The sequence below is a fragment of the Neodiprion virginianus genome, chromosome 2 (assembly GCF_021901495.1).
Source record: "Neodiprion virginianus isolate iyNeoVirg1 chromosome 2, iyNeoVirg1.1, whole genome shotgun sequence".
In the NCBI taxonomy this organism is placed as follows: Eukaryota; Metazoa; Arthropoda; class Insecta; order Hymenoptera; family Diprionidae; genus Neodiprion; species Neodiprion virginianus.
In genome coordinates, this window is record NC_060878.1 from 1861710 (window position 1) to 1875316 (window position 13607).

The window sequence follows — 13607 nt, forward strand, 5'->3', positions numbered from 1 at the left end:
CAACTCAAGCCCGAATGAAATTGAGGAAATGAAAGGGTTTGGAGTGTCGGGATAAGCCATGCGCAAACTGTGAAAAAGACAATTTCGCAGACATTACTAAAGTTGCAAACCTTTCGCTCTTCTTCGCTAATTGTCCAATTCAAAGGATTCCGTATTCAATTCGTCTGGTGTACCTACGCGTTCCATAAATACCATTTCCTCGGGCAGAGATCATGGAATTCGCAAGACTAGGCAGAGAAAACGGCAAAACAGAGGGACAAGTGTGTACCCTCACAAACGCACAGACACACAAAGAACGTGCAACGGAGATAACGAAGTTATCAAATTACAGACCCACGCAAATGGGTCAATGTTCACATAATTGGGAGCAATTAAGGCAATCCGTTGTCCGCAGCTCAATTCCAGTGCATCATCAAGACGCGATATATGTATCCATGTGTAACGCAGATCTACGTACTTATAGTCCTAGCCACAGCTAAGTTCGGAAGTTGTCGGGCGACGATCGTTGCACTATTTCGGCAAGGCGTCGAGACTATTTATAGATCTACGTACAAGCACGTGACTTGGTCAATAGCTGGCCAAGGTGGCTCGATCAGGGTGCCGGGAGCACCAAGGAAGTGGAGATTTCCTCAACGGCGACCGTAGTCCGGGACCTCTGACATCCGGAAACTGTAGAATATCGGACTGTGGACTCGCGGTTCTCTACCTTCGTCTTATTTGTCAATGATATGTCTCTGGCTGCCTCTGATATTGATTTACATTTACACACTTGAATAGACTTTGAGGCTACTGCTGCTGTTGGCTCTTATCGCGCTATACTCTATAGTTATACACTAACGCTAAAAAAGTGGCATGGTCGTGAACGACGCAGGTCTGACGACGCGACGGCAAATAAACCGGTCTAAATCCACACCGCGCGTGATGCACGAATTGTAAATTACCCCATTCTAGTTTACATTTCAAACGACCTCGGCCAATGCAACACGCTTGTTGCGTCAGCAGGAATAAGGAGGCGGAACGTGCGTGAATATTACAATGCCCACAAACTATTCAAGTATGTACAACAAGACCGTAATTCATTTCGTGCGTTATTTATAATGAGTTACATAACTATAGCGACAGTTTATCGAAGATTGTACAACATCTTGGATCAGCGGAGTAGAATTTCTTTTTTCTTACAGGGGCCAAAGATTAATGATCAAATAGCTTAGCCTGCTTCCTCACAAGTTTGAAAAGTGCCACTCCAGTATGGGTCTCTTTCCTTCGAAGATTAGCGGCGGCAGTAGCTTGGTAGGTTTGTTTGTAGAGTACCAGGTATTAATTTCGTGGAGATAGGGTCTGAACAGACTTGACATGGCATCTTTTCGCTCCTCTTCGCTTCTCGGTACGTCGCAAACCTCCCGCCACTCTCGCCATCTCGGCTCAAGTTTCGCTTCTTTCCGGTTCTTATCCTCGTCCACTTTCTCCTTCGAGCATATCACCAGCTTACCTGCACTCAGCAGTGGAAAAACTAGAGATTAGTAAAATTGGTTTGAAAATTTGAAGTTCCCCAAACATTTCCTGCAACCTTCGGACTCGGTAGAAGACGTAAAAATATTTGTCTATAACCAAATTCGTATACCCATTCCAAGAACATTCCGCGTGGTTTTACGCAGATGCATAATCTTGAAAATTTGACGATATCTTATCACGTGTTTGTCTATGACCAGAGCAAAGATTACGGATGTGGTTTAAAGGTTTCGAAGTTGAAGCTATACCAATCGTGGAAACTGCCAAAACGCAGCAGATTGGAATTCGTGTTGGGGTCTTCAAAAAATGAATAAGCGACCTGAGTGGAGTCGTTGAGTGTGTTAGTCAGTTCTTCTACTCTTTGGGGTCGCAGGTATAAAATGCCCCTTAGACCTCTGTAACTGTTTATAACCTTTGAGCCCAGCTAAATGGCATCTTCTTCTTTTCTTATCTCGTTGACTAGACGCTTTGTAGTGTGTAATATATCCCTGCGTACAACAGCACTTGACTCGGCGATAATAATTTTGTCGGTGCGTCGAATTAACTGCTATTATTATACATTATAAACTAGTGCAGCGGTAGGTAGGTATATATATATATATATATATGGCCGAACTTTTGAGATGGCAAAATTTTTAACAACTTTAATTCTAAATTTCAGCTCGTGTATAATATGCTCGGATAACTTCCTTTTTCATTTTTCCTGATCGTGGTTCATATCTTTCACGGAAACCGCAACGCTACAGCGGAATTTACGTTTCCTGCAATACCTCTCTCAGACGTACAAAATATTCCAATGTTATCCTTAGTCTTATGCGATACAAACGGAACTAACAATGCGTCTTGTACTTTTCTCCAGTATATATTGTTATTGATTATCACGTTGCGAGTGTGCGAAATTGGCTTCCGAAATTCGGCTCTTCTTAATAACGAAGGTACAGTTATCGAGTCGTTAAAGCAACGTCGCGTTATCGGAAATCAATTACCGATATTCTTGTTCGCTGTCATAAATCACTCGCGTGCAAAAGTATAAGGTAAGCAGTTGGTCTATTCCAGGTGATTCCAGTGACGCTGTGCGCTAAAAAACTTATTTCACTGGAGTATAATTAACCAGTTGTAAATATACAAGGAACGATAGTCGGTCCCGATTTAATTCTCTCATATATCGACGTGTCCGCTTTTATCATCGCAGGTGAATTTGCAAAATATTTCGTACAGTCGTTAATTTCAAACGTGTCGATTGGAAATTTTAGAAAGTATTCACTTTGAAACACCCGTTAGACGCGCGCCCAGCGGTAAAATGTCTGGATTGTCTGTCCCTTATACACTGTCGCCATATTTCTTCCTCTTATTTTCACGGCCACGTGCGTTACATAAGCACGAATACCCATACCTGAATACTCGTAAAAAACCATATATATGTCTCCATCTCACATGACCTTCAAAATTATTCTATACTTAGAACTTATAAAATATAAAATGAATAATTCCTTGTAAGTAAGTGATAAAAAAAAAAAATATAAAAAAAAAAAAAGTGCTGAGAAAAAAGGAATTAGTCAAAACGAAAGGAAACATTGAAATTGTCACAAAGTTGTACCGTGGATGCGGCTGAAACGGCGAAACGTTGCGCAACGCTTATCATCACCATATTATGCGTATACATATGCGCGTTGTATAGAAACAGAACCGTGTAATTCTTCTGCAAATTACGTACGCTTAGCGTATTGTGAACAATCGCAATTTCCATCTGCCGTCGTCGTGAGATGTTCACCTTCACCGCCGATCCTTGCCTTGACCTTGCAGGTAGTACCAGATCGGCTCTCCCGAATCCCAATTACGTCTGGATGCTGAAAAACATAAATGAACCCATCCCATAAACTCGTTCTCTACAATGTAGGTCGAAAGTTGAATAAAATACTGAGCATCATTTATACTTTCCATAAAAATTCAAAAATAATAATTAACCTACGACCACATCGATTTACATTGTGCGATGAGATAGGAGAAATTAATAGGTGAGCCTTGTCTCTGTTGACATTGTTCTGCGACGTTGTCGACTCTGTGACATTGGCCCTACCCCCCCCCCCCCCCCCCTTGCAAAGTGGCATGTGCCGTAAATTTAATTCGCAGGTGAAGTTTTTCCCACCGAGAATTAGTGCGAAAGTGTGTTTAGCACGTTTCGACGTGCTGCCAGTATTGTGTTTACACTTCATCGTGCAGTTGAGTACACAGATAAAAATTTCTAAGCCTAGACTGACTCGTGGTTTCAACAGTTCAAATTACGCGTCAAATGATTTGAATCAGCGAGGTTACAACATCGATTGAGAAAACCGTTGATAAGGGGTGTACCAACGGAACGGACCTTGATCAGCATAGTTAGCCAATCCATATTTCAAAGGTAGCATACTCGCCTCGATCGATTCGTAGAGACAGGGAGAGAGAGAGAGACGGTGAATAAAAGGAGGATCGGACCTTGATACTCTGACCACTGGTTCAAATCATCTCTTTTCAATGTGTATTCACGGTCGAACGAATTCGCATAAATTTCATAACAGTGTGCAAAACCTCGCGAAACGGTTATCGGCTGGTTGTTAGGGACGTCGTCTCAAACGGAAGGAGAAAAAGTTAAAACCGAACCGAAAACTCACTTCGTGTCTATAAATAACTCCAGGTATGTAAACCCCTGTGTTTTCCGAATTTTCCGTCTCGGAAACAAAGGTCCTTTCTTCTCCTTCGTATGGAGGATCTGCCGACGGTCGTTCAAACGCATAGTCATCAGGAAGTCCAACGGCGCATTGTTGCCTGTTTGGAATTTCGCCATGCCACCAAATCGGAGTTCTTGTGTATTCAAATGCGGCCGTTGGCTCGCTGTCGGAAAGAAGACCCCGGAATACGTTAGGCGAGATATATATAAACCCCGGGTCAGAAGTGAAGCTTAAAGTTGCTCTCTCCTTTCTTTCGTTGGCGTCATTACTCACCCCTTTCTCAGCTGACGCTTAAAAGTTCCGTGTGACACGAATAAACACCATTTATACGTACATATGTATGTCATTTTCCACGGTTATAAGGTCTTCCAAATGTGCATACATTCGTAGCTTAGATCAATACAGAACGAGCGGTAAGTATAGGTGGTATCAAATTATACGTCTAGCTAAATGTCATTTGGTAATTGAACTATCCGTCGATGTGTCGTTCGAGCTATTCGAGTCAACTGATATCGCGTTATAAGATTGGTTTGAATAAGTGAATTTTAACTTGAAGATATCCTAACCTTGGATTGATTTCTGTTTCTGTACGTGATGGAGGAACTTCCTCAACTTCCACACTCGCAGCGTCCATCCGCATCTTCCGTATGTACCAATATTCGTATTGTTCGCTACGCGGAAACAGAGCCACCTTACCTAGGGAGGTTTGAGTACGAAAGGAACGGTATTTAAGGAGTTATACCTAGTCAGGATTTTTCAAAAATCGACGTTTTTCATTTTAGTAATGTACATACACTCGAGTATATGCACAAAGCAGTTCATGTCGATCCGACAAGTATTCTCGAAGTTACGCGCACATTTGCAAAAACACCCCGGAGGGTTTGAAAGTGCTTTTGAAACTCTGAACGCCTTTTTCTCAAAACTGTGTTTTCAAAGTCGGTGAGCAAGATTTCTCGGAAACGGCTGAACCGATGATTCTCAAATTTTTATGGAAAATAAATCTTTTTTTGGAGAAGCCGACATTTTGTTAATAATTAACATTTTGCTTATTCCTTCGATCAAAGACCAGATATTACCTTATATAAACTGAATCTTTTTTTGGGACTAGGTATACAACCCCTCAAATGAAGACGTACGGGCAAGTAACAGATCTTCATTTCCTCAGCACCAAAGTTTCAGATTGTACGTATTTTTTTATGAGTAAAAGGGAACTTGGTCGAAGCAAGGCTTGCCCTCGTTAGGCGTTCTAAATTCGTTCGGACACCTCCGCACTCTGAAAAACTATGTGGGCCAACCTGCATCACTAATTAGATAAAAATCGACGTATACTTCTATGTGCTCCTACGGTAAAGCTTCGAAAACGTGTTACACTTTATGTGTTTACCACACTAATTTCCCCAGGGTATATAAAGATCGAAATTCGTATAGTTCGACATGCTGCGAAAAGTGAATTTGGGTTAATCCAAAGCGAGAGTTGTACTACTGCGAATGTCATACTCTGATTGGCATTTATTCCTAGAGTAAATACGCGGCTTGCTGCTTCTGTGTCTTTGAATGCGAGCTCACACATCTATAACCGTGCATATCCACAAGAAAAAGAATAAGCAAAAACTTGAGTTTCACACTAGCTGATACGTTGACGCTGGTTGTTACGCAATGGCCTCAATATAGGTGAACAGAAATCCGAAGAATCGTGTCTGTTTGATTCTTTAGGTGAGTATGCTAAGTTTATTTTTTTTTTTTTTAGTTCAAAAAAAAAATAACGTCTTTACGAGGGTTATTTCGAAGAGCTGAGAAGAAGCAACGGATGAAAGGATACGCATCGGTACCATCGACCGACTTTAAAGTTTGCGACATCCAATCGCTGTAATGAACAACAGTTCTGCCCATTCGGGAACGGATCACAAAGATATCGACCTTCTCAATTAGCTCGAATGAAAAGGAAATCAGTAATCAGACGGTTGTTAGCCTTTCATAACCCGTGATTAGTCGGTGGTTTGAATTTACCGAGTGAATCTTTCATCCTACTAAAAGCCGCAGTTCGTCTTGTAACGATATCAGTCTATTGACATCGCACTGTCACCATTCAATTAAACGAAAAAACTAAAACGTGACTCACTTTTCCAACCCGCGTACGGGTCGATCTTTTCCTTTGGCAAGATCTTCATCATTGCATGAAGTGCCTTAGCATTACGCCCACAATTGTCCACGTACCATGCCTTGCTTTCGACCGTCCATCTATCCAGAGTTGCTGCACTGACCTCAGCCTCGGGAGCCACCGGATCGTCTAATAATAAATGGAAACAAGGCGCTTACCTACCATGTACTCCATTATTGGGAATTGAATGAATCGTACATCGTGGAATGATGATCGAATGTGACGATTACATCGGAATTCAATACACCTGATTACATATATAACAGTGTTGTCTTTTACGCACGAATTGATGTGACCCCCATTGATTAATTGATCGCCTCTAACAACAAGACCAGCCAATGCTTGTGTAGGTGTAGCAGAGTACAATAACGAAAGGTTTACCATTTGGCAACTCGGACGTCTTTTTTACATTAGCTTATCATTCCAAGCTGGTTATCTGCAAATTGATCTGTCAATACAGATAGTTCACTTACCAGGCCCACGTAGGATCGGTGATAACTGCTTGGCAACACATTTATGCGTTGGACCAACACGACCGTTAAAGAATACACCATCTGTTAGATAGCTTGGCGACACGTCAGTGATGCAATGTCCCACAGGTTCGGGCTCTGGATACTATCCATATAAAAAGAATCGTTCGGGCATCAAAATTGACGGGAGAATGAGCTACGGATCTCTCAGTTTTATACATGCGTACAAAGTACATGATGATGCGATTCGCTGTAATGATTAATTCATCGAGTTAAAATTCCTCCCGAGGCTATATACGTGAAACGGAATCGTTTCTATTTTATCCATTTTGCCACTTGAAGACATATTATGATTCACGTTTGACTTGCGACTTCTTCACCGATCGTAAATGTTTGTTAGTATCTATAGCAACAGTCGTATTAACGAATCGATACGAGTCTTTCTTCAAACAGGGATCGAGATAATTAGATCAGCTAACTTATTAAATTCGAGAAATCGATACCTGTCAACTTGAATACGCGATAAACGGACTCCTCAACTTTTCGGAAAGCAGACGCATATCTTGGGTCGATTTTCGGTCGGAAGAATGGGTGAAAAAAGTTATCAAGAAAATTGACAAGTCCTATTCCCGAATGCGTTAAGAAAGTTGAAAATATCAACGCGGTGAAGACAGAGCTTGGAAGTAAGAATATCCGGTTTGAAGATGCAGGCACCTCCGAGGCCCAGTGCAGGTTTTGGTACCAGAACGAAGAACGAGACGCCGGATATGAAGGAACAGTATCTGTTCCTGCTTGAATTTTTCGTGCACAGTATATCCGGCGAGAGATTGGCTAAATTGAATCAGATGTTCTTCGTGCCGACGAGTGTGTGCTTCAGATTCTTAACCTTCAACGACGACAGTATAGAGGTTACACCTGTGGATCCGATGTTCGAACCGCAGGCCGGGATCGCCGATGAAATAGAATACTTCTACTCTGGAAGATCGGTGATGTTTGCGATCGCCGAGGATGTCGTGGTAAACAAGATATCCGAGTTCAACGTCGCTCTGATAGTACAGAAAAAAATGCCGGATAACATAAAGCCGAACGTTTTGGTTGGCGTGAGCTTTATCGACCTGAGCAAGCAGTTCGCCGAGCTAAGATGCGACCTCCAATGTTGTTCGGACAACCAGATACCACCACCGCAGTCGTGCGAGGGTGAATATCCACTGCTATTCAACGGTGAAATGGTAGGTGAAATAAGCCTATACACCAGACTGTCCGCGTTCGGTCAAACGATAGTGACGGAGTTCGACGCCCCTCCGGATAAGGCCGAAAAACAATCGACCTTTCTCTTCAGGGGGGACGAAATCGAGGACAAAACACTCGCCTACAAGTGTCGGATGATAAACTCGAGCAGCGTTGATATCTGTCGTGAATCCACCGAGGAACTGGGACAGTGTCCCATATGCGAACCACCTCATTTTTCTTGCCTCCCTTGCGGCCTCAGCTTTGGGGCCGTTGCTCGTCCCATGTCGCCGGCTCTGACCGAGATCAAGTCCCCGATCCAGACTTCGGCTTCATACCCATCTCCGACCATCGGTAGTGGTCCGATTCAGTCGAGTCGTGGAGGTCCTTGCGGCAAGGCGGTCGTCCTCAAGGTTTCGGGACTCCTTGACGCCGGGGATGGTAGCAAACAGCCGACGGTCACCGTTGTTCCCGAGTCTGAGGCAACGGGGCCCAACAACCCTCCGGATTCTGAGCACGATGTTTTTATTCTGAGGATCGGTAAGAAGGGACTTGTTGCTGAGGGTGAAAAGTCCGATTTACAACTCGAGATGCGGACGCCCAAAGGACCCGAACGACGTCCCCCGATTAGGTACGAGACACGCGAGGCACAGACCGACAGTGATAAGGATGGGAAGGGTAAGGGGAAGGGGAAGGGGAAGGGAAAAGGAAAAAAGGGGAAGAAATAGGGAGGGGTCAAAGAATCGGTATTTTAATTCATCTTATACTTCGGGTACTGACTTCCGACTACTCCATCTAGTCCGTTCTTGATTTGTGTATCTATACAATTAAATCGTCAAACCCTTCCGTCGTTTACTTTATTACTGATAAGATTGTTGAAAAAAATTAGCGAGCTGATACATCGATCTTTGTACCAATTTGCGATCCACCCCGTAAGAATTTTACATCATTGTGAAGCTTTAATAGTTTAGGATGCTGTTATAAATAGGTCACACTTCAGGTCACTCGTCAATCAACGACATGTCGTAATTGAACCTAATTTTCTCTTTGTCAAAATACCGAACACCGTAAATTCGTACGTTCACATGCCTAAATTGACAAGAATCAACTGATACATAAAGGTTGAATAAATAATTCACCTCCGATACCATGGAGGGTCAGGAACAGCAACTTTTCCTCATGGAATTCCTCGTCGACAAAGTCAACATTCCCTCAGTCCGCGCCATGCACGATGACATGCTACCCGTAGAGACTTGTGTGTCTTTTCAGGTACGATACAGTGACGGTGTCCCATGTTTCTTATTTTTCCATTTATTTGCTAACGATGCTCCGCAGGTGCTTAATTTACCGCCAATAAACATTTGCCAAGAGGCATCGTCCGACGGATGCACATGCGTCGGTGGTGACGTCCAGTATTTCAAGAAGGGTAAATCCTGTCTTTTCGCTCTACCATCGATCGTCGTGGAAAAACCACTGCCCACCTTTCCAGTGACGATGTCAGTCTACAAAAAATTGCCACCGGGAGTTCTGCCCGACGTAATGCTGATCGGTACACATCAGATTCAAGCCAAGGATCTCTTCAACGCCCTTCTAAGTCACCACGTCTTCGAGGCTGGCAATCCTTCTCGCACCATGAGGGAGACCTTCAAGATAACCACGGCGACTGGTCAGAACGTCGGCGAGGTGACCGTCTTCGTGAGGGTCTCTTGTTTCGGGAAAAAAATCGTCACCCAGTTCCAGATACCTCATAACAAAAAACCCTACCTTTTCAAAGGGGCTGCCAACAGTCCCGTTTACCAGTGCAAAAAACTACCCTCCGGTATGATTGTACCCCATAATCCAGGGCCCAAATGCTGCTGTGCCCGCGAAGCTCAGGCCAATTCTCGGGGCAGCGGTGAAGCCTACCCTAGGACCTGCTGTCCCACACCACAAACCCAACCCGCCCCTCGGTCCCCGGCTAATTATAAACCTCCCGATTACGGCCCTCGACCCTGTTGTCCGTCTCAAAGATGCCCCCCGGAGCCGTGCCCCCCCGCGACGTCCTTCACCCCCCAAAATTCCTTCGGTTCTTCGTACGGACAACCGACCCGGAAGTGCGGATGTCCCGCCAAGGAAGGAAAGGGCTGCAACTGATACTCTTGGAACTGTTTTCATCCGCAGAGTGAGAGTTGGGATTCGATCTACCTACGTTCCCAAGACGATGTCGATTTAGCAACACATACGAAGTGAAGAAAGTGAAGCACCAGCGTCTTTTCAGACTCTGTAATGTTTTCATCATTTTTGAATATACAATATCACGGATATCCAAGACCACTGCTTATTGGTTCTTTTATCACGTCAGCATTCATTCTCGGACAAAATTTTGCGTCACATCTAATTGGTGTCAATGTTGCTCGAGCCGTTGGCGTCTAAACAATCATCACAATCATCAGGTATTGTGTTTCACATAATGAACGTTATTTTTGTATTCCAAACTCCGGTATTACAACTATTCCGGCTTTCGTTGTACTGTTATATCAACAAACGTGTACCTATAACCATTACAGTGAACACTAAGAATTAAGTTGAAATCCCACGTGCGCGTTCACATTGCGCAACACTCTTTCACGTGCAAAAACTTAACTTGTGTGTGAATTAACGGTACAACTAGGTATAGTAATATTGTACCTAATGTTCCCGAAGCCAGGATTAATCTCACGATCAATAATCACAGGTCTGCGAAATATACTTTTGATTTCCCCCTTAAGTAATAATGCTTCTTTTTTTAAGTATTTAGGTACAGCACATGGAGATTTATTTTTATACAAGTCACGAATACAAGATTCGTACCTAATACATACCAAAATTGCTACTCAGATTTGTAGGTGGGAAACCATCGCAGGCCTGTGTGATCGGTGTATCCGCTAGCTTCACATCGTGGGGTGATGTTCGAATTTCGTAAATTATTTCTTTATCGGCGGAAACTCTGTAGATACTCAATACTTGCACAATCGTTCCCCCAACAGCACTAAATTCAATTCGACGCGGTCGCTGTCAGGTTTAATCTGGATGGTATCAGTATGATTTGCTATCAATAATGCGATATGAGAATTGGTTCATGCAGCTGCAGATACATAACTGATTGAAAAGAATTGTCATTAAGGTAATTAATCGCGCGCTAGCTATAGAATTCGTTTACAGCAATTGGTGGCCTTCAAATCTATTCGGATGAGTTGATTCATCATCGTTCAATGTATCTGATCGTAGGTACAATAACCTTTTACTTTTGTTAAAAGTCAGGTTCTTCAATGAAAACAATTTCTTGTCGCAATCTGCAATCAAATCTACCTATTTTTCTATATTTATCTCTATATCTAATCATTTCTCAGCTGTCTCTATTTGAATATACTCCCACTTGTGAGACAGATTGATCAAACTTTCACAATCGATCAAACCAATGCCCGATAGTGTAAATTGACACTTCATATTATTCGTCCACTTATTCCTGTTTTTTCCCACAGAAAATTTTCAGAGTTCCTGTAATGGATTCTAAACTGATGATTTACAGACAATCGCAACCACAGGTTTCTCTAGAAAAATTGGTAACTTTTATAAGACTATACTTACATATACTTGATACAAAAATGAATTGTATAACTGCATTAAAGAATCACGGGACAAAGTAGAGCTAACCAAAGTGCTAGAGACTTTTTTTTTACTGAATCAACACCCAAAGTAAACACGTCATCCGCGATGACTCTAATACGGTGAGCAACGTGCCGTTTGACGGTACGTTCCTTAGATCGCGAATTATTGCTTATGATACGTGGGCTTCACGTCCTCATTGAGTGGGACTAATTGAGGCTAATTCTGTTTAGCTAATGGATTAATTAGGCCAGTTTCTGATGTCCCGTAGGTCGTAAACCCGTACTCCACATTGGCCAGCGTCACTTCCGGATGTGTTCTCGTCGCATTAGAATACCAGCGTCTTATATTAGACGCTATACTAAAAATACAAATCGCAGGTGTCTTGTTGACTCATCGTCAGCGGGATCCTACTGACAGCCCCGTTACAGAGTCACGTTTGTCAATCTCGAAAATATTTAGAGAAAAGGAGAGTGCTAAATTCGACCTGAAGAACCCGGATCACTTTAGCTTCGTTCAGCACGCCGGAAAAGGAAAGAAGGGCGGTAAAAAGGGAGGCAAAGGGAGTACCAAAGAAGAGAAACAGAATGACGGTGGAGAGGAGAAGAATGCGCAGCGCAAAAGGGAAGAAGAGGAACGACTGAAAAAGTGGAAAGATGATTGGGAAAAGAAATTGAAAGCCCAGGAAGCTTTGGACGAAGTTCCATGCTGTTCAACCAAAGGCTTATTCCTGAAACCTAGAACCCAATCGAATATTTGGATTAAAGTCACGGGGGATAAAACGACGCAGGATGTGCAAATGGCCTTCATGTAATAAATTTGAATATACATATGACCACGTGATTCATTTACACTACACTTGATGAAGCCGCAATCAATTGCCACTCGTTAGCGTTTCTAATCCTGTAGATTGCAGCTTATGGATCCCTAAGAACTTTGCGTAACCATGTTCAATTCGATTTTTTCAGGCACGTTCCGGTACCGAAACCAAAAACTCCACCCCTGCCAAAGTTACTCAGAGTAGAACCTGCGGGAGACCCTCCTATGGCGAAGGACAAGAAAGGCGGTAAGAAAAAAGAAAAAGGGAAAGGAAAAAAGAAGTGAAATGATCAGTGTTTACACTTCTTTAAACGTATATTTGGATATGATGATATATTATATTCTCAATAAAACCAGCACCCCTACCACCAATGCTGAGACATTTTGAAATAGACTCGTTTATCGCTCATTGTGCTTTCCGAGCTTCTGTAATTGCTTGTAATTACTATAATGTATATTGCCGTTATACTCGGACAATTCCTACGTTGAACCGAGGTCAAAGCGGGTTTGGTAGGATTGCATCAGACTCGTTTTAGAAACCGAGTTCGAGACGCCATGCCGGTTTTCTGCAAAGTAATTGTAACGAGGTATTTTTCTGTACTTTCCTTTATCCTCCTGTATGGAGAATGGTGATATTAGGTTTCAAATCAACGCAACCTATAAATCACCTTAAAAGATTTTGGCATTGGCTCAATAACATTACCGTGCGTCGCACACCAGATGCATTCAAACAAGTTGAGAATTCAAGAGATCTCTGAAAACACCGACGACACCGCTAGCAAACCCTTCAATGGGATATTCCTGTTGATAACTGTTCGACAAGTACCGTTCGCATCCGTAGGTAACTAGCTTTCGCATTTTTAATAGCAGACTCATTTTGTTTCTTGGTTCTAACCAGTCGGAACGACTTCGTAAAATAACTAAATTCGCTGATTACCGACTGAGGTTAACGAAGATACAAGTCGATCTACCATTAGAGCGTTGAATGAACTGGATAATTTTCAGACAACGGATATGCTATGTTTCGTCTTCATCACAATAGCCATAACAAGAATTTTTGATTTCGTAACTTAGCTTTTATGCTAGAAACAAAGA

At 42.7% G+C, this 13607-nt stretch overlaps 2 protein-coding genes across 4 annotated transcripts in view; both read left to right on the plus strand.

The window, feature by feature from the left end:
• LOC124298662 (uncharacterized) overlaps positions 1–12874 on the plus strand; it is a 148972-nt gene extending 136098 nt beyond the window's left edge. Inside the window, exons 1-3 of one of the 3 annotated variants that reach the window (XR_006906856.1) lie at positions 4016–4180; positions 11570–12503; positions 12662–12786. Coding sequence is in view for 1 of the 3 variants with exons in the window: in XM_046750970.1 (XP_046606926.1) it covers positions 7547–8700; positions 12662–12797 (1290 nt within the window). In the remaining 2 variants the exon portion in view is untranslated. Of the gene's footprint in view, positions 1055–4015; positions 4181–7429; positions 8701–11569; positions 12504–12661 lie in introns of those variants that run through there. The other 2 variants (XR_006906857.1, XM_046750970.1) reach the window with 2 other exon arrangements.
• On the plus strand, positions 9100–10347 carry LOC124298663 (uncharacterized). The gene is made up of 2 exons (XM_046750971.1): positions 9100–9338; positions 9405–10347. Exons 1-2 carry the CDS (start codon positions 9219–9221, stop codon positions 10200–10202), a joined length of 918 nt encoding a protein of 305 aa, XP_046606927.1. The 5' UTR covers positions 9100–9218; the 3' UTR covers positions 10203–10347.
• Positions 12875–13607: the final 733 nt, after the last annotated feature.